The sequence below is a fragment of the Esox lucius genome, chromosome 22, assembly GCF_011004845.1.
Source record: "Esox lucius isolate fEsoLuc1 chromosome 22, fEsoLuc1.pri, whole genome shotgun sequence".
Taxonomy (NCBI): Eukaryota; Metazoa; Chordata; class Actinopteri; order Esociformes; family Esocidae; genus Esox; species Esox lucius.
The window spans coordinates 13308500-13333361 of NC_047590.1; the positions used below are offsets into that span (position 1 = coordinate 13308500).

General features: G+C 44.8%; 2 protein-coding genes across 7 annotated transcripts in view; one reads left to right on the forward strand and one right to left on the reverse strand.

Moving 5' to 3' along the window:
- The first annotated feature begins 2622 nt into the window (after positions 1 to 2622).
- On the forward strand, positions 2623 to 9306 carry slc19a1 (solute carrier family 19 member 1). Its single transcript, XM_029116571.2, has 5 exons — positions 2623 to 3021; positions 4724 to 5519; positions 6579 to 6771; positions 6948 to 7089; positions 7185 to 9306. The coding sequence occupies exons 1-5, from the start codon at positions 2761 to 2763 to the stop codon at positions 7380 to 7382; spliced, it is 1590 nt and encodes a 529-aa protein (XP_028972404.1). The 5' UTR covers positions 2623 to 2760; the 3' UTR covers positions 7383 to 9306.
- Positions 9307 to 9460: 154 nt separating this feature from the next.
- Positions 9461 to 24862, reverse strand: part of LOC105019789 (collagen alpha-1(XVIII) chain) — a 47625-nt gene continuing 32223 nt past the window's right edge. For 4 of the 6 annotated variants that reach the window (XM_020042190.2, XM_020042185.2, XM_020042187.2 and 1 more), the window contains 37 exons: positions 24269 to 24411; positions 24103 to 24120; positions 22085 to 22291; positions 21943 to 21969; positions 21695 to 21757; positions 21521 to 21604; positions 21370 to 21423; positions 21110 to 21253; positions 20932 to 20988; positions 20250 to 20294; positions 19975 to 20052; positions 19481 to 19612; positions 19260 to 19313; positions 19145 to 19171; positions 18955 to 19053; positions 18805 to 18840; positions 18223 to 18306; positions 17773 to 17802; positions 17623 to 17658; positions 17280 to 17339; positions 17114 to 17191; positions 16973 to 17008; positions 15975 to 16028; positions 15798 to 15851; positions 15561 to 15626; positions 15350 to 15386; positions 15188 to 15241; positions 15035 to 15069; positions 14807 to 14932; positions 14543 to 14702; positions 12742 to 12806; positions 12483 to 12611; positions 12342 to 12374; positions 11945 to 12256; positions 11666 to 11863; positions 11470 to 11579; positions 9461 to 11303 (listed from right to left, as the gene is read on the reverse strand). In XM_020042190.2, coding sequence (XP_019897749.2) covers positions 11090 to 11303; positions 11470 to 11579; positions 11666 to 11863; positions 11945 to 12256; positions 12342 to 12374; positions 12483 to 12611; positions 12742 to 12806; positions 14543 to 14702; positions 14807 to 14932; positions 15035 to 15069; positions 15188 to 15241; positions 15350 to 15386; positions 15561 to 15626; positions 15798 to 15851; positions 15975 to 16028; positions 16973 to 17008; positions 17114 to 17191; positions 17280 to 17339; positions 17623 to 17658; positions 17773 to 17802; positions 18223 to 18306; positions 18805 to 18840; positions 18955 to 19053; positions 19145 to 19171; positions 19260 to 19313; positions 19481 to 19612; positions 19975 to 20052; positions 20250 to 20294; positions 20932 to 20988; positions 21110 to 21253; positions 21370 to 21423; positions 21521 to 21604; positions 21695 to 21757; positions 21943 to 21969; positions 22085 to 22291; positions 24103 to 24120; positions 24269 to 24411 — 3239 coding nt within the window. In that variant the 3' untranslated portion in view covers positions 9461 to 11089. The remainder of the gene's footprint in view (positions 11304 to 11469; positions 11580 to 11665; positions 11864 to 11944; positions 12257 to 12341; positions 12375 to 12482; positions 12612 to 12741; positions 12807 to 14542; positions 14703 to 14806; positions 14933 to 15034; positions 15070 to 15187; positions 15242 to 15349; positions 15387 to 15560; positions 15627 to 15797; positions 15852 to 15974; positions 16029 to 16972; positions 17009 to 17113; positions 17192 to 17279; positions 17340 to 17622; positions 17659 to 17772; positions 17803 to 18222; positions 18307 to 18804; positions 18841 to 18954; positions 19054 to 19144; positions 19172 to 19259; positions 19314 to 19480; positions 19613 to 19974; positions 20053 to 20249; positions 20295 to 20931; positions 20989 to 21109; positions 21254 to 21369; positions 21424 to 21520; positions 21605 to 21694; positions 21758 to 21942; positions 21970 to 22084; positions 22292 to 24102; positions 24121 to 24268; positions 24412 to 24862) is intronic. The other 2 variants (XM_020042186.2, XM_020042188.2) reach the window with 2 other exon arrangements.

Here is a 24862-nt window from a genome sequence, read left to right on the forward strand (position 1 = left end):
GTTAGGATGAAGACACAAGCACATGCATGGGCATTGCTGATTATAAACATTCACTGACCTTTCCTGTACTTCACTGTTTTAGCGTCCTCTCTCCCTGCCTCTTCCTAGAAAACCATTGGAGGTCAGAAGAGGAAAAAGTAGAGACATTCTGTCAGTTTCGATGGAACGGACATGTTTTACAATTTTATGAGGTAGCAATCGGTCTTCTCAAGGACCATTGATAAAATAAGGGTCTGGGTTGTAGACAAGTAGTCTTTAAGTAATTAAGCAGACACTCTCATCCAGGGTAATGGGTAAACATATGTGTATTTAATTGTTTCCAAATGCCAACACAATCAGAGCAATTGAAGAACCAAAAAAAGCATAGGGACATTAATGCCTTATTAACCGTGTCCCCTTCCCCACGTATTGCATCCCATTGACCTCTTTCTATGTTCTTGTGCGCTGTGTTCACCTTTCCCCTAAATTCTTACCACTCGGCTTCACTTGCCTCCCATGAAAGCGTCAGGATGTGGGTGATCTTGGTTTATAATCTTAAATTAACGTGAGCTTCGTACACCCGCCTTCTCTGTATTTAATGGGCTGATCGGTGCATGTACTTTATATCTGCGAGTGGGATGAGTATCAGGTCTGTCTAGTGTCCCGGCCCCGACAAGTGTCTTTCTCCCCCTCTAGATAAAATTCATGTGGGCGTGTCTCCGGGTCGGATGTGAGGTTTGATGCTTCCTTTCGCAACTGCTTGACTGTGTACACGAGTTTACTCGTGGGATAAATTAGAGGTAGGTTATTTAAAAAAATTATTGACAATAAAACGGTGGTTTTGAAATGTAGCAAAAGTCTTTATATACTGAAGTTCAGACATGTCTCCATTCAACAAGGATGGTAATATTTACTTGCACGATGTAAGCTAGTTAGCTAACGCGGTGGCTAACAAGTAGCATACGTTAGCATTAGCAAGCTATCTATTGCTTTTTACCAAAAGGTCGGTAAAATTAGCTTTGTCATATGGATGGTCAACGTTGGTCGAGCTGGCTGCATTAACAAGTAACTTGTAAAGTTATTAGTTTGTTATTCTAGGGATTGCGATCAGTCTTTTCGCCTGCTCCTTAAATACACCTGAAAATATGGCATGCTTGCATAAAATTGGACATGCTTGTCGAGTGAGTTCGTTGCAGCACTAATTTCTTAACTGTTCTCAAATACATGCAGCATTAGAAATGTATATTTCGTATGAGCCTATGGAATGATTTGCAACTTTGGCGAATATCCTTTTACTAGTAAGGAGACAATTCCGTAATTGTAGTCGAAGAAATTCAAGTGATGTACGTTGTGTGTTGTTTGTCTATTACTGGGATGTGTCAAACCCCTAAAGTTGAATTGTCTCACAGACAGCTGTAAACAAATGTAGGAATTTGGGGTTTTATCTAACCATATTATACGCCCCCACATATTAGCGGCGGTTTCTAGGGGTCGGAGAACATCATCTCAAGTTAAAATGTAATTGCAATAGAAAACGTTACGGTTTGCTTTAAAATATACACTTTCAGTTTGTCCACTATCAGTTATTTTAATAAATGTAGGGAGGTAAAACTATATTTTAATGAGATTTAAAAAATATCTGGAATTTGTTTTGGAGAAGTTACCGGAGGGTAACTACCAAACTTTACAGTATACACTTGAGACGAGACTGATCTGTAATGTTTAACAAAAATAGAAAAATAAATGTAATGTTATTGAACAAAATAGTAAGGCAATAACTGGGACGGTGGCCGATTATGGGTTCGTATCTTTTAGCTGCTTTAACTAAATGGCTGAATGCATTTATTTCCACTGAAATTTCAGAAAAGCTAAATGTCATTGACATAATGACGATGATGTTAATGACGTACTAGCTAATATTTTTGTCAATAATACTACAGCCACAATCAAATCCCCAGAGACCCTTACATATATTAATAGAAAAATCACAGTTTAATCACGATAATCAAGGTACTTTGTTTAACCTCCTATTAATCAACACTTTTCATGCTGTAGTTAATCGGTAGACAGTTATGATGAAACAAACGGGCATTGTTTGCACCTCTGTGTAGTGTCAATGAAAGTGTTGTTTGTCAAATTGTCACCACCTCTGAAATCAAACATGTACTGATCAAACTTTCCCTTCGATTTCTCTGCATGAAAAAGCTTCACAGTTGAGACATAACATGTTTAATCATTACTGTACTACTAATCTTGTGCATATTTGTATTCTACAATAAAGAATAGTGTTTATTGTTTTCTTTACATGTTACATAACTGAAGTAAGAAAAAGAGACTCTCCATGACTGTTTAACATTCTCGTCATCTTACAGGTTCACACTGACCGGTCCAGCAGTAAGCTAACTTGTTTTCAGTTATTGTTAAGCTGTGAAATGGAACAAAGGTTACCATTCCCTCATACCTTATGGACATGGAAAATAACAGCACATAGCACTTCAACTCTTGGTTAGTGTCATTGTGAAAGGGTCCCTTTTAACCCCCTCTAATGTTTAACAGTGGATCCTTTAGGGAAGTTCTATTGGAAGTGTGCTGACAGGAAGCTGTACTTTTTACTGACTGTTTAGACATTCAGACCCCCCCCCCCCCCCCCCCCCCACTGTTCTCTGGTTTCTATGCCGATTCCCATAGCCGGCCCCCCTCCCCCGCTTCACTGTAACATACCACATGGTCATTTAATAGTCAGTTAGACTTGGGACTCAAGTCCACTGTCGAGCCACTGGCATGGTGAGCGATGCTATGGCATGTGGGGACAGGACGGAGGTGGGAGTGACAAAGTCACACCTGAAGGACACCACTCCTGAAGACCCAGAGATGACCCTTCCACCCGAGGAGCCGCCGGGCAGCCCGACCAAGAAGGCCTGGACCTGGCAGCTGTCCGTGGTTTTTCTGTGTTTCTACGGGTTTATGGTGCAGCTGAAACCCGGAGAGCCCTTCATAACGCCCAATCTGCTCAGCACGGAGAAGAACTTCACCAGGGAACAAGTGGGTAATGCGCGTGTGTGTGTGCGTGCGTTTGTGCGTGCGTGTGCGCGCGCTGTCCTATTTCTACATGCGGTGTGTGTATTGAGAAGATACAGTAGATGGGATGGAGGGATAGAAGGTTAGAACATTTAGAAAGTTCTGTCACTTCAACCTGTGGAGCCTATTCATTTTGGGATATATTAAAGGCAATGTCACGGTGTGCTATATGGATACTCGTACAATTAAAGTCCTACTCTAACCTGTCCGCCTGGAAGAGATTCAGTGAAGAAGGCCGTTATTATTTTTCAATGTTTCTTCCGTTTAGCAGACACTCTTATCCGGGGCGACTTAGTCAGGGCTTCCAATGGACTTTAATAAGGCCGCCACTGCGTGAGTGCGGTAACCCTCCTTGGTATGTTCAAAGTTCACATTCCTACGGACTAGGTCAGAGCTGCACGCTCACATTTTTACTTTTTTTGCAGAATCATTGCAGGTGTCTTTGCATGGCAGTGTAGCTTTAGTGGAGATTCTGGATCAGTGAGGGTTCCCACTCCCCTGTGAAGGTGGGTTAGCGTTGTTGTATTGGCAAATGGTCTCACCATTAGCAACAGGGTTATGTCAACGGGTTGGCTATGGTTCTGGCTTTTTGCTGTTATTCTCCAGCATTTAGATTCAGGCAATTCTGCTCATGTGCATGATTCTCTAGATTATTTGCATGTTTGCGTCTCACTCCGTTGCCACCCAGTCCCTGTGGTGATGACATCGTTTCAGTGTAGTCCAGGTGTCCTCACACATGAACCTGTTTTGCAACAAAGTTGTTTTAGAACTTGTAACATTTGGGCTTAGCAAACCTAAGCAAAACACCAACAGCCAGTCTATTTTTGGCAGCATATCAAACACGCAAGACACACACAGTCAAGTTGTTACTTCATGTTTATGCCAGGACAATCATTTGCTAAGAAGTCAGACAGACTGGTTTCAGCACCTGGTCATATAAAGTGAACATGTCCGCTATCAAACTCTTCATACTGACTGCCCAGAGCTGAAAATTGTTTCGGTAAAGCTTGTCTATCAGGTGTTTATGGCATTTCGGACATTAGCGAGTCCGTTCAATGTATTTTTTATTTTTTGCCGCTTGGGTACAAAATGGCTGCGTAACCATAACGATGCATATGCGTCCTCACAAATGTAGCCACTATGCAATGTGTGTGGACTGGACCTTTTATCGGCTACAGCAGAGTCCTGAGTTCAAAGAAAACATGTTGTAGATCCAGGATTAGCTTACAAAACAGGACTGCCACCTGGATGTTTCTGAAGGGCCGACATACAAATCTGTTGCTATTTGAACATGCAGCTGATATTGAAATCCACTAAATCCAGTATCTCCCTTAGCATATCAGTGTTGAAACAGTTCAGCACCTCGGGACTAAGGAGCAAATGTCAGCTGACTTTTCACACATGAGAATTTAAGGCTTAAGCGCAGATTAAGGACAATCTAGCATGTTGGTTAAAACAGGTCAGGGATATTAGCAAAATGCATAACTGCACCCGTACCACAGCCCCATCGGGCACGGGAAGTGTCAGTCACGGGTTGTCAAGTGACTATTTCTGAATATGGAACTCCTGTGTGCACCTGCTGTCGCATTACAACTGTTTTCCAACCAGAATTAGTTTCTTCATCCCTCTCCTTCCAGTCATCGTTGTCCCCGCTCTCTTCCTACAGGTGACCAATGAGATCAACCCGGTCCTGTCCTACTCGTACATGGCGGTTCTGGTGCCGGTCTTCCTCCTCACAGACTTCCTGCGCTACAAACCCGTCCTGATCCTCTCCAGCCTCAGCCACGTGTCCATCTGGCTCCTCCTCCTCCTGGGTTCCTCGCTCCTGGAGATGCAGTTCATGGAGTTCTTCTACGGCATCACTATGGCGGCGCGCGTGGCCTACTCCTCCTACATCTTCTCCCTGGTCGCCCCGGAAATGTACCAGCGCGTGGCCAGCTACTCTCGCTCCTCCGTCCTCATGGGGGTGTTTTCCAGCTCCGTGCTTGGCCAGCTGCTGATATCCGTGGGCAGGCTGTCCTTCTCCACCCTCAGTGCCATCTCCCTGGGCTTCGTGTCCTTCGGCCTGCTGTTGTCCACCTGCCTACCCTGGCCCAAGAGGTCCTTGTTCTTCAACAGGGCCGCTCGCGCAGCCCAGAGGAACCTCCTGGAGCAGGCTGCGGCCCAGTCGGAGCGGGACCGGATGAAGCAGGACGAAGGGGGCACGGGCGACACTCCGGCCCTGGCTCCTCTCGGCTCCGGCTCCTCCTGGCGGGACTCTGTGTTCGTTCAGATGCTGAAGGAGCTCAGGAACATGCCACGGAGGCCTAGCCTGAGGCTGTGGAGTTTGTGGTGGGTGTTCAACTCCACTGGCTACTACCTGGTCCTTTTCTACGTCCACATCCTGTGGAACAAAGTGTACCCCGCAACGGAAAACAAACATGTCTACAATGGAGGAGTGGAAGCTGCCTCCACGCTACTGGGTGAGGCCCTAAAGACCCCTGGCCAAGTCAATGTACGGCCCCCAATACTGCCACCAGTGTGGTAGTGGTCTTGGTTGGAAGGTATATGAAGGCTCCTACAGCAGTTTGCCTAGGGAGGGAAAGCAACATGCTAACCTGCATCTTGGTGTATATATATTTTTTTAACATAGAAATAATTTGTGTCAGTTACAGCCTTTCCATTCACAAAAGATTTGTAGCGGCCATCTTGGATGATAGCCTACTGTCATTGCATTAACAAGATGTTGGGTTGTGTGCTGGTGCCAAAACCAGTGGGCATATTTGCTATTGAATAATGCATAGAAAATATTCCTTTATTTAATTCGGTAAACGTGGAGATTTGAAGGTAAACTCAACTGATGATGTAGATGCAAAAAGCCAACAGCATAGTTGGTCGGGTTTCTCAACCATTCAGAACATAACAGTTCACATGCAGTTCACAAGTTCACCTTAGGTTCAGCTTGATGCTAACCTGTGCACATGCATCACACACTGTTTGACTGTATGATAAAATTGTAAATCTGAATATGTTACTGTGTGATAATGTCTTGCATCTCAGTATGAAGCGCTTTTTGTGTACACTACTGTGATCGACAAGTCTGTTAGATGGAAACGCCACTGGTGGGAAAATGTCCATATTTTCTTTCTGCAAGTTTTAGTAACCTAGCTATACACTGACACACATCTGTGATAATTTAAAGCACTCAGTCTTTTTATGGTGGCAAATATGTAATGGATGAAGCAGTGACGCACAGACCATATTACAATGGTTTAGAGACCAATTACTTGGGAGATGACACAGAAAAATATGCTCCTTGTAATATAATATAATTATTTTTATTGATGTCAAATAATGTTAACTAACTTAGCATTCTTCTTTGTTCGCCTTGGTTATAACATCTCAAATACCGATTCAACACACACACACACACACACAATGCATTCATTAAATAAAGTTTCCCTGAATCTTAAGCACTGTCACGTATTACCGTACTCAGCTTTTCCTGGTCTCCTCTTTCCGCCTCGTTAACCCAATCCCAGGGGCCATCACGTCGTTTGCGGCCGGCTTTGTGAAGATCCGCTGGAACGTGTGGTCAGAGCTGGTGATCGGCGTGGTCACGGCCCTGCAGGCCGGCCTGCTGCTCCTCATGGGGAACACTACCAACATCTGGGTCTGCTACGTGTCCTACACCCTCTTCAAAGGCTTCTACCAGTTCCTGGTACCCATCGCCATGTGCGTTTCTTTGATTTACTTCATATAAATGATTGAATACCGCATATGTTTTCTTCAGATGCGGGGGCAGTGTGAATCAGAAAAAGGTTCAGTACACTGCACTATCAAATGGAACTGAAATGTCACCATCCTTTGTGCTCCAGGTGTAATGTGTCTGACTGCCCTGGTGTTTTTAGTTTCCAGATCGCGTCGTCCCTCACCAAGGAGCTGTGTGCCCTGGTGTTTGGGGTCAACACGTTCCTGTCCACCATTCTGAAAACCATCATCACCCTCATCATCTCTGACAAAAGGGGTTTAGGATTGGATGTGCATACACAGGTAAGACACACCCACAAAACGACCTCACCCTTCCACGCTAATGGGAATCGTTAATCGTTTCATTGTCTAACAATTGCTACTCTGTCCTCCGATAGTTCCTGATCTACTTCTTCTACTTCACCCTGCTTACTGTCATCTACCTGGCCTGCGCCACCTGGGTCATTGTCCATCACTATAGGAACCAATCCAGTGGCGAGGCCACAGACCAAGCCACGCCTACCGAGCTCTGTTCCATTCAGACAAACCCCTCTGAGACAGAGCCTCTATCCAATGGGAGAAATGTTAAGGCTTGAACGGTGTGATGTACTGTTTTCACACGCGACCGCACAAGGACCGATAAGACGAGGTGTGGTAAATTCACGGGGGACGTCTATGGAAGTGACCAGTATTGCGATTGGCTTTACTTCTCTTCAGTTCCAGACATCTGAATTTGGACCAGCCTCAGATAATTGGAGTTGTTAATGGTTTCTTATTCCAGGAATATTCAAAATGGTGTCATTCACTGGTGACAGGATTATGGGTTTAGTTCAACATATGCTGTATTTTCACTGAGGCACTTATGTAAAACTGACTGACAAACCAAGTGAATTGACAAATTAGCTTAATATTCTGTCTTCTTAGAGGGGACCAATAGGAAATGAGCTACACTACAGAAACCGTCTGTAATTAATTTAACTTTACTATTTCCTCTACTGGTGGAACAATGCCCTGTTATATTCAGGAAATGATTCAACGTTTGCAATCATTAGGAACACCATTGTGATGAAAAATTGCTGCAGATGTATTGCAGTGTTTTTTTTAATCTGTGTATATCTTTAGCATTGAGAGGGCTCATGATTACTATGTGATCTCAGTGTATCTGCATTTGATTAAGGCGACACATCAAGCAATGCATTTTCTGGGGGCTAAATCTTCCCAATGATTCCCATTGAAAACGTTTGCCTAAATTGAGTGCTTAGTGTGTTTGCTACACTTGCATTTTGTTACGGTTAATCAGCTGTAGGTAATGAACTGTGCCGATGTAGGTTGTCTTAGGGCCTTCAAACAAGCCGTGTTGGTGCACCTGCTTTTGCTGCTAGGGATTCAGTCATTGATTTAGCTTTTTAGTTTTGGTCGGCAAGTACATTTTAGCCACTATTTTGTCGACATTTTGGTTTTCATGCCGATTTTTTTCTTTCCTCCCTCCACTATAATAATAATATTCTTGACAATCATCTTTCTAATAGGAAGCCCACGTGAATGTTCATATCTATCCTAAAATGTGATTTTAAACGACCCCAAATTACTTTTACAAATGACTGTTATTTGAAAATGATTGTCTCAGTATCTTTAGCCAAGTTAAAAGATTTTGCTGTGAGCTATTCTGGATTTTATTTTCGACATTGTTTTTGTTTTAATCGAACATTAACTCAATAGGGTTTCCTTGAATGTTTGTTTGAAAGTCTGAAAAGAAAAGCTAATCTTTTAGGCAGGTGTTTTTTTCCTTTGGATTCCTAACAACTCTAATTTGTTTCTAGAATGGCAGACATGACTAAATCTGGATTAGACTTACATTTAATTTTAATTGTCTTTTGTTTAAATGGGTAGTTTTGTAGGCTGTAGACGTCCAGTCAATTGGCATCGGCTCGCAAAAGTACCTTCTTTATTAAAACATGTAGGTGAAACAAAAGGGTATCCACAAGCTCATCAGACTCTCAAGAAGTAGATCAAGGGCCTCACACCCAAAGTCCTGAACTATTGAAATACCACCAAATGCCGGTCCCCTTAAGGACCAGCGTCTTCGGATTCTTCCATGTTTTCACAGACAGCCTGGTTCTGCTCTTTTGTCCAACTAGTTGCAGAATGCTGATTGATGAAAAGACTCAGATATTGGCCAATGATTGGCCTCTGTAAAGACTGCTTAAGTGATTAAATATGGCCCATTATTAGTGGATTGCCTATAGGCATATAGGATGGATTATAGGTGTGTGTGAACAATGCAGTATATCAAGTCCAGTGTGCCAAAAACACAAGATATGCAACTTGGAATGTTAGTCTGATTGAAATGGCCGTATCTAAAGGTAGGATTCAACCCGTAGTGACAATGTCAAATATTTGTCACAGGTTTTTACAATGGTATAATAAAAGGCATGTGATGCATTGTACCTACTGGCTATGCTGGGCGCTGAAGCTAACTAGCTCAGTATTATTTCAATAAAGGATAAGTTTTGTAATTGAGAATTTTTCATTTTTATAATGTCATAGTCACTGACTTCAATCAATGCTGTTTATACACTTAGGGTGAATGACTGTGAACCTGTTTTGTTGCTACTAACAGCTCCCTGTGAAATTGATGTTGAAATTGTATAAAAAAAATAGTTTTCAAAACAAATTGCGTGGCATTTGTTTTTAATTTGCAAAATATTTTGGTGACAATGAGAGAAACGGCGCAGTACATGTCATCTAAGGAAATACCTTAGGTTCATACACACTACATGTTTATTCTGACAGATGCAATAATGCTTTGGTCTTTGGATTTTGGTCTCAGCGTTTGACCTTCTGTAAAAAAATGCTTCTTGTCATCCGAACGTACTGTTGAACAGACAACACGTTTTAGAACACCTCGGAGGTATCTGCAATGCAAAAATGATAGTTGTGTGTTTTGCATTGTCATTTCATTTTCAATACATAATGTCCTGATTCTTGGCCCAAACTGTTCCTTTAACACTAGGTGACATCGATCTGAACAGATCCCTGGAGTCCTTTACTGAAAAGTGTGTTAATCACAAAATAAATAGGCCTGCTTCTATCCTCAAAACATTTTGATATGGTTTTCCCTTGATGTCCAATCGCAAAATAAAACAGTACAACCTTTAAGACAATGTTAGTGCTTAAAAAACTGGTTAAATGTACAGAATAAAACTTAAGTGAATAAAAAAATTACAACATTGGATAATAAACAAATACATTTCATGTACATAACCATGCGACAATTAGCTTGAAATCTTTGAGGACATAGAATGAATGCCCTGTCTCAGTGAGTGGTTTAATGGCATACTGGAAAGGCCAGGCATTTTGCTCGAGGGTAAGACCCCAACTGACTAAGTGAAACAAACTCTAGTATAAAACCTCTTTTAGTCTGACCTCTAACACCTACTGAACACCTGTTTTCACGTCAAACGACTTGATCTGATATCCACACTGTAGCATTGGACTGGAAATAAAAGGGGAATCAAGACGCTGAATGCCACATAGCCTGCTTGTCTGCTGCAGTGTTGGATGTGGAGGTGGTAGGGAGGGGGCCTGTTTGGCCAGCTGGGATCAGGGTGGACGGATGGAGGGGGGGGTGGTGGAGGGTGGATTGGAGCTTAGGGGTCTTATTTTTTTAGCCTGGTTGTAGCTCTTGACAAATTCCGTCAAGTATTTTGAAATGGATAATGTGGATCGCCAGCTGGCCAGTGTACTGGATAAGACTGATGTTCTCTGGCTGTTATATACAAAGCACCATAGAGAGCGCGTTATCTGTTTTTCCCTTTGGATCCCTAACAACTCTAATTTGTTTCTAGAATGTTAGATATGACTAAATCTGGATTGGATTTACACATTTTATTTGAATTATCTTTTGTTTAAACTGATATTTATATTTGTAATATTTAATATCTCTGCCCATATTCCCCATTTCTGCACTCTTTGGAATTGCTGCCAGTTTTCATTTTCATGTGTATTTTTGCTTTATATCTTTTTAATTCTTACTGTGTAAAGGTCACGTGCCATGTCACAAGAATGGCACAGTTCAGAGTGACGCGTGTTAATCGGTGCATTTGACAAATATAAGATTGAGTTTTGTAGGCCGTAACTTCCAGTCTTTGTGTGAAGTCGGTTGACATTGGCTTGCGAAAGTAACGTCACCATAGTGTGTGTGTGTGTGTGTCGTATGGCCTATCTTTTGAAGTAGTACGTTTCCCTCATCAAGCCCATCTCTTGAGCTGGGTGAGGTGTGTTAGTGTGTGGTTAGCCAGTCCTATCTCTTGGCCTGTCCGAAGTAGCTGTTCTCGATGCAGAGTACGGCGTAGGAGTTCTGGCAGCTGCTGGCGCTCTGTTGGAGGAGCTGGCCATCTTGAAGAGAGGAGGCCATGCCTGTTAAAGCACGCTCTCCTACTCGCCACGCCTCACAGTAGTTGTCCACCTGTTGCTGCCCCCTGCTGGTGGAACCGTGCCATATCATTTTATCTGGCCTAGGGGAGGAGAGGATGGAACCAGATGTCAACATATTTTAGCATTTATTTACATTCCCTGTCTCAGCTGTTATACTGCATAACTCATCAATGTATTCTCAGGGACTCTACGAAAATGGGCTTGGATGGTTTGGTCAGTTACACGTAGAAGAATAGGCTGAGTCACCATGTACTGTCTGTGAGGATGTCTTTTCCTTCGAAGGAGTAGATTGAGATGTTGTCCTTCACTCTGACTTCACTGAAGACGGCCTCCCAACTGTCAAACAGGACCTCATCCTATGCAGGGGAAATACTGAAGGTCAATGCCAACACAATGACTTCTAACATAACAAGTCTTGAATCTCCGAACCCCAGGCGTGTACCTTCAAGTTGACAATGGGCACGCTGCCCCTGTCTGACTTGCGGACGATGCTGTGAAGGTCCTGGAGCTTGGAGGACAGGAAAGCCCTGAAGGTTCCCTTCAGCCCTATGGCCCGAGCCTGGTTGAAGCACAGGAGGTCTGCCCCCCTGATACCCCGCATGTTACCCCCGTGAGGGGTGTTCAGGGCGATCAGGTGAATCTGGAGAAAGAAAGAAAGAAGTAACATCCAGGGTCTCCTGAGGTTCTTAAATAATTACTTGGTTTGGGGGGCGAAACTCACGCTGGGTCCCACCGTGTGTCGGTGGGTGTGGGTCAGAGGGGGGCTTGGTCTGTGTGGTGGGGTGACAGGGTAACGGGTGTCCGGGTAAACTGGCCTAACGGGGTCAGGCCCGGGGAAGCGGTCCGTATAACTGGGGTACCGCGGGTCGGGGTGTGTTGGGTACCGCGGGTCGGGGTGTGTCGGGTAATGCGGGTCGGGGTACACGGGGTGCTGTCCCTCGGGCTGGGGCTGACGGGGGTCTGGGTGGGGGGAGTGTTCCTCCGGCTGATGGTAGACCACCCGGGGAGGGTCAACCGCTGCCACCGCGTTACCCTGCGCGATCCAATAACACGTCATTCACTTGTGATCAGTAACTACACAGCTAATCCACTCACCGTCAGGAGGTGTACCCTTTTACCTGGTCAGGTGGTAAAGCTATGTATGGTCCAAGCTGAAAAGGGAAAGGCAGGACGTCCATGTCAGTCATGGGAAAATGAACACACCCGAATGTTGTGGCGTTTCATGAAACTGAACGGTTTGCTTTCTTTAAACACTGCACCTGGATTTGCCGGAATCCGTCTCGTACTCGCATGTAGAGGTCTGCTTGGTCCAGCAGATATACCAGAGTCCCCTCAGCCTGTCGCCTGGCAGTGGCTGTCATCGTATCGTAGGACCTCAGCATCATCACCTGTACAATCACGGATGGCAAGTGCCTTTGTGATGTCATATCCTGTGAGTTGTTTGTGTCATCACGCAGAGGCCCACGCCTATAACCAATCGCTATATCACTGTAGGAATGGAGTGGTTAACAGGCTCACCCCGGAGGAGAGTCCATTGGCCCCAGGAGGACCCGGAGGGCCTGGAGGTCCCGGGATGGTGATGGCTGTGACGGCAAAAGATGGTCAGAAAATGTTAGCTGACGTACAGTACAGGCCAAAAGTTTGGACACACCTTCTCATTCAATGCGTTTCCTTTATTTTCATGACTATTTACATTGTAGATTCTCACGGAAGGCATCCAAACTATGAATGAACACGTGGAATTATGTACTTAAAAAAAGTGTGACATAACTGAAAACACCTCCACATTTTATATTCTAGTTTCTTCAAAGTAGCCACCCTTTGCTCTGATTGCCAAGAGTGTGCAAAGCAGTATTCCCTTGATGAGCTTCAAGAGGTAGTCACCTGAAATGGTTTTCCAACAGTCTTGAAGGAGTTCCCAGAGATGCTTAGCACTTGTTGGCCCTTTTGCTTTCACTCTGCGGTCCAGCTCACCCCAAACCATCTCGATTGGGTTCAGATCCGGTGACTGTGGAGGCCAGGTCATCTGGCACAGCAATCCATCACTCTCCTTCTTGGTCAAATAGCCCTTAAACAGCCTGGAGGTGTGTTTGGGGTCATTGTCCTGTTGAAAAACAAATGATGGTCCAACTAAACGCAAACCGGATGGGATGGCATGTCGCTGCAGGATGCTGTGGTAGCAGTGCTGGTTCAGTATGCCTTCAATTTTGAATAAATCCTTAACAGTGTCACAAGCAAAGCACCCCCACACCATCACACCTCCTCTTCCATGCTTCACGGTAGGAACCAGGCATGTAGAATCCATCCATTCACCTTTTCTGCGTCGCACAAAGACACAGCGGTTGGAACCAAAGATCTCAAATTTGGACTCATCAGACCAAAGCACAGATTTCCACTGGTCTAATGTCCATTCCTTGTGTTTCTTGGCTCAAACAAATCTCTTCTGCTTGTTGCCTTTCCTTAGCAGTGGTTTCCTAGCAGCTACTTGACCATGAAAGCTTGATTCGCGCAGTCTCCTCTTAACAGTTGTCCTAGAGATGTGTCTGCTGCTAGAACTCTGTGTGGCATTCAGCTGGTCTCTAATCTGAGCTGCTGTTAACCTGCGATTTCTGAGGCTGGTGACTCGGATGAACTTATCCTCAGCAGCAGAGGTGACTCTTGGTCTTCCTTTCTTGGGGCGGTCCTCATGTGAGCCAGTTTCGTTGTAGAACTTGATGGTTTTTGCGACTGCACTTGGGGACACAATCAAAGTTTTCGCAATTTTCTGGACTGACCTTCATTTGTTAAAGTAATGATGGCCACTCGTTTCTCTTTACTTAGCTGATTGGTTTTTGCCATAATATGAATTCTAACTTTTGTCCAATAGGGCTGTCGGCTGTGTATCAACCTGACTTCTGCACAACACAACTGATGGTCCCAACCCCATTAATAACGGAAAACAATTCCACTAATTAACCCTGACAAGGCACACCTGTGAAGTGAAAACCATTTCAGGTGACTACCTCATGAAGCTCATCAAGAGAACACCAAGGATTTGCAGCGCTATCAAAAAAGCAAAGGGTGGCTACTTTGAGGAATCTAAAATATAAGACGTTTTCAGTTATTTCACACTTTTTTCTTAAGTACATAATTCCATATGTGTTCATTCATAGTTTTGATGCCTTCAGTGAGAGTCTACAATGCAAATAGTCATGAAAATAAAGAAAACGCATTGAATGAGAAGGTGTGTCCAAACGTTTGGCCTGTACTGTATAAGATGTACCTCACAATTGACTGGAATGCACATTATCATGAGTAATTCCATGTGGGTACAACTCACTCTGTGATGGCCTGTAAGCCCCAGGTAAGGAGGACGGTCCTGGAGGACCCGGAGCCCCCGGCGGACCTGGCTCCCCCTGTCTGCCTTCATATCCTCTTCCTGGGTTACCTGGCGGACCCTGGGGCCCCGGAGGACCAATGATGGAGTCTCCTTTTGGCCCCTGGAAAGAGATCACACACACACACACCACAACATTTGTACCATTGGCTTGAATGAAGTAACTGGTAACACTGGAAAAGGTGATTTTGTTGTTGCTGTTCTTACTGGAGGTCCTGGAGGGCCAGGTTGACCCCCCAGTCCACTGTAGCCTCCTCCATAATAACCCCCTTCTGCTGGCTCGCCCTTCTCTCCCTTCGTCCCAAAGTCTCCTTTCTCTCCCTTCATTTCATTCTGAGGACACACACACGTGCGCGCACACATACACACTCAGCCGTGACCTAATGTCAACCAAAACAGGAATCGCAGGTTGACAGCGTGTAGCACCCCACTTACCTTAAAGGCGTAGATGTCAAAGTTTGTGGTGAGACCTGAAAAAAAATATATATATTTTGAATTCGCCCATGTCATATACTAGTACACCTTTGGTTAACAATAGTGAAAAAAAGCTACAAGTGTCCAACTGTTGTTGGGCTGGTTTTACTGTACCTGGTTGGCCAGGTATTCCTGGTACTCCACGATCACCTTTCTCTCCTTTGGATTCTGATTGGTGGAGGACGAGTGTCAACAAATTTCAGTGAACAGATGACATTGTTTAACATGTTAACATGCTGTACGGGTGTGACCAATGAGAATGAGGGGTTCACTTACGAGGATATGACTGCGAGATATCGTCATACCTCGGAGTCTGAAATAAAAGAAACGTGTTTAGAAACTTGATTGAAGTTAAAACAACCTCGAAAATGCATAAATGTCTAGATGTAACAATTTGTGAATGTGGTGAAACAGCAGTCAGTAACCAAAACCACTCCACAGTTTCTAACTGCTTTACAACGCCAAAGTCCTGGATCTGTCTACTCACACTGAACCTGTCCCGAGGTACTAACTGCCCTGGGGGTCCAGGTGGGCCAGGTGGTCCGGGAGCACCCTGAAGACATGGATCAATCTGGGTTAAACTGAAGCCTGGCCCGGGTCAAGACAGAGCCAACGTGGTGGTCTACCAATAGATTATATGATTCCATGATGTCTTGAAAGTATGAATCCACCCTAAAACCATCTACTGCACTGATCAGTCCAAACCGTGCAGTCACATACTTACTGGGTATCCATGTCCTCCACTGTCTCCTTTGACACCATTCAACCCAGGACGACCCTAGAACCCAGACACTGGTTCAGTTTCGGCAGCGGAACCTTGGTTTGTAAAGATTGTATGGGAAATAGCACATTTTTGCTGAAGGACGCTGCATGGAGCTTTTAGCGTAACAGAGGTACGTACCGGTCTACCTGGCATGCCAATATCTCCTTTCATGCCAGCAGGACCAGCCGGACCCTATGAGGACAGAAGACATTAGTACATCGTTATCACTAGTAAAGAATGAAAACGTATTATATTTATATGGCGCTTTTCAAGGACCCAAAGACACTTTACAAAATGAACATGAAACAGAAACAAAGGAAAAAAATATACCATGAAAAAACAAAGAAAATTGAGAGAAGGGGATTGGGCATGGCTAGGGGGTAGTTAATGTTGAACAGATGAGTCTTGAGGTGTTGCTGGAAGATGGGGATAGTCTCAGAGTCACAGATGGTTTTAGGGAGAGTGTTCCTGGGCTTAGGAGCAACCCTTGAGAATGCCCTGTCACCAAAACCTTTGAGCTTGGACTTGGGGATAATGAGGTGGCCCACAGTACCAGTACCGGAACAGAGTGAGTGTGTAGGTTGATATGGAAAAAGGTCAGAGAGGTAGGCAGGGGCGGTTTTGTTTAGGGCTTTATATGTCAGTATGAGGATCTTGTAGTCAATGCGTTGGGAGATAGGAAGCCAGTGTAACTCACGGTTAGGCGTGATATGCTGCCGGGACTTGGTGTGAGTGTGTAGTCAGGCTGTAGAGTTTTGAACCATTTGGATCTTATGGAGGGATTTAGATTTGATGCTGGTGAGTAGGGAGTTGCAGTAGTCAAGACGGGAGGTTATGAATGCATGTATTAAGGTTTCAGCAGCAGGACGGGAGAGGGAAGGTCTGAGATTGGCGATGTTGCGAAGATGGAAAAATGAAGATTTTGCAGTCTGTTTAATGTGTTGATCAAAGGAGTGTAGAGTTTAGAATGACTCCAAGGTTACGTGTGTGGGGGGAATGGAGAAACAACGGGTTCATCGATGCTGAGAGTGAAAGTGCCAGTTCTGGGGAGTGTGGATTTGGTTCCAATGAGTACTAGTTCTGTTTTGGCTAATCGTAACAAGTGTATGTGGTTGTAAAAACAGACAGCTACTTACAGCAGGGCCCTCAGGTCCAGGCAGTCCTCGCTCTCCCTGCATACTCAGAGAAGTCAAAGGTTATAACCATTGAATGTGGCAGAGCAACTGGGTTCTCAGTAACGCCAACCAACTGTACAACTACTGAGAGATGTTTCTCACCGGCTGACCCCGCAGGCCTCCCAGGAACATTGGTCTGCCATCAGGTCCCAGAATAGTAACAGGTTCTCCTTTCTCCCCCTGAAAGGACACAGCATCAGGAAACATCCAAACGGTTTGCAATATTCTCTGTGTAGAAAACAGTGAATACATGAAGTTGTGACTCAACCTTAGCTCCATAGCCGGGCAGTCCGGGCGCTCCATTGTCTCCCTTTGGCCCCATAGGCCCCTTTAGAAAGAGGGCGGTTAGTAGAAATTCCCTGTGTGTTATGTACAGTCATCAGTGAGGGGTACTCTGCGGCTCAGTTGGAAAGATGGTGGGTTTGATTCCTGGGACCACCCATCTTAAATCAATTACATGTATTTTATTATGTCCTTTACACATCAGCTGTTGTCACCAATTGCTTATACAGCTATCCATAGTAATGAAAAAAGCAACATGCTTTATTGTAACATCACTGTCATTCTCTCCACTTCACAGTATTCATTAACAGTGTAGCGCTGATACATACTGGGAGTCCTGGTGGGCCGGGAAAACCTGGTCCTCTCTGAAGAAAAGTTCACAAAGGTGAGGATTAGTGAGATTTAAATCTGAAATGATAAAACATCCTAAAACTACACTTAGAAACATAGTGGATGTGCCTGATGTGACAGATGCCTACCTGCTCGTGACCCCCATAAACTCCAATATACTAAAATGACAGAGACAAATACATTGGTGGTGTTACCGGAGGTCAGTAGTGTTAAAGAAAGTCTGTGGTATTACTGAAGGTCAGTAGTATAATCAAAGGTCAGTGATATTACCGAAGGTCAGTGGTATTACCAAAGGTCAGTGGTATTACCAAAGGTCAGTGGTATTACCAAAGGTCAGTGGTATTACCAAAGGTCAGTGGTGTTCCCGAAGGTCAGTGGTGTTCCCGAAGGTCAGTGGTATTACCAAAGGTCAGTGGTGTTCCCGAAGGTCAGTGGTGTTCCCGAAGGTCAGTGTTGTTACTGAAGGTCAGTGGTGTTACTGAAGGTCAGTGGTTTTCCCGAAGGTCAGTGGTGTTAACTAAATGTGCAAACATCACTTCAATACAGAGCTGACTAGACTGTACAGTAGACACACTTACGCTGTCTGAGGTCTGATATATCTGTCCTGGTGGGCCAGGGGGTCCTGGAGGTCCAGGGGGTCCCCCTTCACGTCCTGGAAGACCCTAGACCACAACAAACAAAAACAACAGAAGTGTACACTTAATAGACAACCACAAACTATGGGTGGAGGAATGAACCAGGTAACAATGTAAAAGTCAGATAACATTCAAGTACCAGGTGACAGTCAGGTACAAGCCAGGTAAAAGCCCGGCAGCTCTCAGGATTTGGCTCAGTTTGTTCCGGCACTTATTTGGCAGGCATCCGGTAACTGTTTCCCATGATCTTTTCCCATCCCATGATCTTTTCCCATCCCTCTATGGCCTTTCCAGTGTAAACATTTGACTGAAGTGATCAGAGTTGAATGAAGTTGCCTACTCCAGCAGCTGTAACCATAGCAACGGCTGACGAGATTGTGAAAGGAAGTTTTAAAAGCCATTTGTGTCACCGATGCGTTTCATTCGCATCGATTTGCTTCACTGAGTTGAGTTGCTGGAGCAGGTAAAAAGATCTGCAGTCAGGTAACATTCAGGTAACATTCAGGTAACATTCAGGTGACTCACCCTCTCCCCCTTGTCTCCTCTCTCTCCTTTTTCTCCCTGTTTACACAACACACAACAACCACAAATACAACACAGTTGCTCACTCCCATAAAGCCAAAGTAACATTACAAAGCAGTCTGGGGAAGTGGCTACATGATACTGATTGTGTACCCATTTTCCTGGGAATCCATCCATTCCTGGTATTCCGTCCCGTCCTCTCGGCCCCTCGCTACCCTTCTCTCCTGGAATGCCAGGGAATCCGGCCTTCCCCTGAGGGATGTCAGCAGGGATGTCACCATTAGAAAGACATGGCCACCAATCATACTTTGGGAAATATTCACAGGGATTTAATGGTTCTTACTGGAAGGCCAGGGTTTCCAGGTGGTCCCTGAAAAACAATGGACATGTGACAATGTGTAAGAGGATATGATGGTAAAACCAATACTAATAAGAACGAATAACATTGTCTAGTTCACCTCTGGTCCTGGAATGCCTAAAACCTCAGGAACATTGGTACCATCCTCGTCACGCTACACAGAGAGGACACACGTACACTTGAAAAAGACCATCACCCCAAACCATACACAGTCCAATACATCCAGTACATCTGGGCACAGTATAGTTCAAGGCATGTTTGAGGAACGAAGTGGAGTTATACATTGTGGAGTTTGCGTGGTGGCATTAGTTCTGAACTCACATAACGGACAGGGTATGGAGGTCCAGGGGGTCCCGGGGGTCCTGGGGGCCCGACAGGTCCAATAGGCCCAGGGAGCCCGGCCAAGCCCACCTGCCCTTCCTGACCAGGCAATCCGTTTTCTCCTTGGGAACCCTGGTCATCAGGAGGAAGGAGATGAGACACATGAGGAAACAGATTGCAACAGTGAGTGTGTCCATGTGTGTGTGTGTGTGTGCAAATTGTCAGCCCTTCAGACATCTACACAACAACAAAAAGGAGACACACATTTAAGCCAAATCAAGTTCCATTACAAGCCATTCGTTAATAAAATAATACAAAAACAATGATTGCACATTAGGAAAATCTTTGTTGCATCAAGTTATTTAGGATGTTATTTCAGAAGCAAGTGTGTAATTGTGTAGATCAAACACAGAGGATTACGTTTTTCCGTAGGTGATTACCCCACAGTTGAAGAGCGCTACAGCATGCAGTCAAAACTAAAGCATCAGTAATACCTGTGACCCATCACCCTCTGAACTAAACAAGCGGGTGAAATAGCTGGAGAAGGACGAGAAGGCAGACGAAGTGTCTTGCTAGAATGAGAAAAGCATAGGGATGAAAATCTGTACGCCAAGAACGTGATCATGACCCCCTAATACCGTGGCCTATATTGTGTTGAGACAGATTATTGACGTTAAGATGTCCAACTACCAGCAGCAGTGAGGAAAGAAAAAACTTATTTGGATCCATGATTCGGAGGTGAGGTGTTAGGGTGTATTTCAGATCTCACCTTCTCTCCACTGGGACCTGGAAGACCTAGTTCTCCAGCTTTTCCCTGTAAATATGGCAAAGAGAGAGAGTGAGAAAAGACCATTAGGTCAGACAGGATGCTTATACATAATTCAGCTACAGACTGGTGACAAATTAAAGGAAAAACCTGAATATATGAGTGGAGGATCCTAACGAATGCAGATGCTTCCATACAGGTTTACTGCATGGTACAATTAAGCAGTTAACATGCTATCATGCTCTGTGCTGAGCAGCCCACTTGACCTGGATTTTGGATCAAGATGGCAAGAGGAAAGGATCTCAATGACTTTGAAAGAGGGTTCATTTTCTGGGCATGGATGGTACAGAATGGTTTGATGAGGAAGAAAATGATGTGAATCCTATGGTGTGGTGTTTGCAGTCACCATATCTCAACCCAATTGAACACCTATGGGAGATTTTTGACCATAGGTGAAGGAAAATTACGTGGAGGTATGGTGCTCCATCCCTAGAGTTCCAGAGACTCGTAGAATCTACTCCAAGGTGCATGGAAGAGGTTCTGGTGACTCGTGGTGGCCCAAAACCTAACTGAGAAACTTAATGATTTATTTTTTTATGTTGGCGTTTAATTTATCACCTGTGTGATATCCAGTAGAACTAGTTGAACGGAACTAAAACACCTTCTCTAGTCTGCAGTCTCTCACCTTCACTACGCTGCTGGGTCCTGGAGGTCCGGGTTTGCCAGGTGGACCGGGAGGGCCCTGAAGGACAGGATAAAACATAATTCAGCAAATCAAGTCTTCAATAGAAATTCTGTAGTAGCTTTGGCTCCAATTAACTAGTCCCAAAATACATCAATATGTAAACTAAAGAAGGTCTCACTGGTAGGCCCGGGCTCCCATCCTTTCCGGGAAGTCCAGGGGCCCCGAAGGAGCCTGTTGCATTGCTCCCAACATTCATGACTGGGGGGCCTGGGGGGCCAGGGGGACCTGGTTTCCCAGGGAGGCCAGGTGGACCTTGAAGAGTCTGGAGAAACATCCAACAAAAACGTCATGTACTGTAGGTTATAGAGTATAAAGCAAAGTGGAACGTTGTTTTTCCAAACCCCACAGAAAATGTCAGTATAAGCTACATCAAAATACCCGCATTTTCTCGATATCTGGGAACCCTCCTGAGCCTTCCATATCCCAAAAGGTCTAGGGAAAAATGTAGAAATATTAGTAGGGTTATATTGTATATTTAATTCAGATCCCCAGAAATGAATAGGGTGATGCTGTGGGAGGGTGGACTCACCGGGTGGTCACCTGACCCTGGCCCTGGGGGTCCAGGTAGCCCTGGGAGTCCCCTGGGTCCAGGATGACCATCGCCCTTGTGCCCCTAGAGAGGTTTGGAGGGAGGACACTCAGTATTGAACCTGTGCACACTGACAAAAATGGTCAACCGTTTTAAATGGCTTCCTGTCCTTACCTTCTGTCCTTTGAGTCCTGTGATTCCTGGTGTTCCTGGGAAACCTCTGGGTCCAGGGGGTCCCTGAATAGTGAATAGACCGAGAGAAGACATACGGCTTAGTGAGACTGACACGGACAGACCGCCGCTACTCAGCAGCCTTGAACAGTAATTATGTCTCACAAGCACGGTATCGCTCGTCATGAAATAAATGATTAGGGAAAAGAGTCGTGATGGTCAATGGGAAGAAACATCAGAGTTACACTCACTTCTTTGCCATCCTCTCCTGGATCCCCCTGAGCAATGAGATGAGATTTTGTTATACTAAACAGAAGGTGAACTAGGAACTGAGACTAGGAAAGGGACAATGTTCTGCAAATATTATAATTTCAAAGTCCCTCTACAACTCACCGCCTCTCCCTCTGGCCCCGGGGGACCTGATGGGCCTTGGACCCCAGGCGGGCCCCTCGGTCCAACTGGGCCTGCCACCTGCTGCACCACAGAGCCGTCCCCTAGTCTCACCACCTGAGCAGCGGGGCCCTGAGGGCCAGGTGGACCGGGGGGACCAGGCACACCACGATCCCCTTTGGAGCCTGGGTAACCGAACCCAGAACTGCCCTGGGGGGAGAAAATAATCAAACAATCAATAACTAGGTAGGAGAATCAATCAACTACCTAACTGAATCACTCCTATTACTAGGTCTATCTATCTATCTACAGTGGGGAGAACAAGTATTTCATACACTGCCGATTTGGCAGGTTTTCCCACTTACAAAGCATGTAGAAGTCTAATTATCTAATTAATTATTATCATAGGTACTCTTCAACTGTGAGTGACGGAATCAAAAAATAAATTCTCCAGAAAAATCACATTGTATGATTTTTAAGTAATTAATTTGCATTTTATTGCATGACATAAGTATTTGATACATCAGAAAAGCAGAACTTAATATTTGGTACAGAAACCTTTGTTTACAATTACAGAGATCATACGTTTCCTGTAGTTCTTGACCAGGTTTGCACACACCGCAGCAGGGATTTTGGCCCACTCCTCCATACAGACCTTCTCCAGATCCTTCAGGTTTCAGGGCTGTCGCTGGGCAATACAGACTTTCAGCTACCTTCAAAGACTTTCTATTGGGTTCAGGTCTGGAGACTGGCTAGGCCACTCCAGGACCTTGAGATGCTTCTTACGTAGCCACTCCTTAGTTGCCCTGGCTGGGTGTTTCAGGTCGTTGTCATGCTGGAAGACCCAGCCACGACCCATCTTCAATGCTCTTACTGAGGGAAGGAGGTTGTTGGCCAAGATCTCGCGATACATGACCCCATCCATCCTCCCCTCAATACGGTGCATTCGTCCTGTCCCCTTTGCAGAAAAGCATCCCCAAATAATTGTTTCCACCTCCATGCTTCACGGTTGGGATGGTGTTCTTGGGGTTGTACTCATCCTTCTTCTTCCTCGAAACACGGCGAGTGGAGTTTAGACCAAAAAGCACTATTTTTGTCTCATCAGACCACATGACATTCTCCCATTCATCCTCTGGATCATCCAGATGGTCATTGGCAAACTTCTGAAGGGCCTGGACATGCGCTGGCTTGAGCAGGGGGACCTTGCGTGCATGCGCTGCAGGATTTTAATCCTGTGTTACTAATGGTTTTCTTTGAGACTGTGGTCCCAGCTCTCTTCAGGTCATTGACCAGGTCCTGCAGTGTAGTTCTGGGCTGATCCCTCACCTTCCTCATGATCACTGATGCCCCACGAGGTGAGATCTTGCATGAAGCCAAAGACCGAGGGAGATTGACCGTCATCTTGAACTTCTTCAATTTTGTTATAGGTGTGCCAACAGCTGTTGCCTTCTCACCAAGCTGCTTGCCTATTGTCCCATCCCAGCTTTGTGCAGGTCTACAATTTTATCCCTGATGTCCTTACACAGCTCTCTGGTCTTTGCCATTGTGGAGAGGTTGTTTGATTGAATGTGTGGACAGGTGTCTTTTATTCAGGTATCAAGTTCAAACAGGTGCAGTTAATACAGGTAATGAGTGGAGAACAGGAGGGCTTCTTAAAGAAAAACTAACAGGTCTGTGAGAGCCGGAATTCTTACTGGTTGGTAGGTGATCAAATACTTATGTAATGCAATAACATGATAACACAATAAATAAAAAATCATACCATGTGATTTTCTGGATCTTTGTTTTAGATTCCGTCACTCACAGTTGAAGTGTACCTATGATAAAAATTACAGACCTCTACATGCTTTGTAAGTAGGAAAACCTGCAAAATCGGCAGTGTATCAAATACTTGTTCTCCCCACTCTATCTATCTAATCGAATTATTTCAATAACTAGGTAGGTTATACAAACAACTACCTAACTAATCTAATCATTTCAAAGACCAGGTGGGAGATGCATGCCAAAGAAGAAAAACCTACCTTCAAGCCTTTGTCTCCCTAAAATAAAAGACCAGAAAAATTTTGAAGTTTGAAAATAATACAAATCAAATTATTAATTTACTCTGAAGCATGTGTGTAATCTCTGAATCGGTTATAGTTAGCTCTAATCAGCAGACATCAGCAGTGTGTGCTAAAAGATATGTACCTTTTCTCCACGTTCTCCTCCACCTGATGAGGAACCAGAGCTGGAGCTAGACCCAGCGTCCCCCTTTGGCCCGGTGGGGCCCCTGTCTCCTAAGCTGCCCTTTTCCCCACGGTCCCCCTTCTCCCCTTTAGAACCAGCAGGGCCTACCCCAGACAGAGATGGAGAGGTGGGTAGCACAACAGACATCCGTTACAGCATTGTGGTCATCATCAACATGAGGCTTCTTATCGTCATCACCATAAGCATCATCACCATTAGCATCATCACCATTAGCATCTTCCACAAGTCATTGTCATCATCATCACTCCTCACCATTCACGTGCCAAACCCTCAGTTAGATAATCAGATCCTCAGTGTGCACCATCTCTCAATTAGCTCCCATAAACAACAAAACAGTCTATTCATGCTCATGTTTGACCACAGATTCACCCCTCACCCACATGCTTACACCAACATGCTAGCCACTATCCACAGAGGATGCCAAGGGGACATGCTGAGATTGACAGGCTGCCATCCCATCAACTCAGTCCAGGTGAGCTGCTCTGAAATCAGACAGGGACTGGTAAACTGAATAAACTGTCCCAAATATTTAGG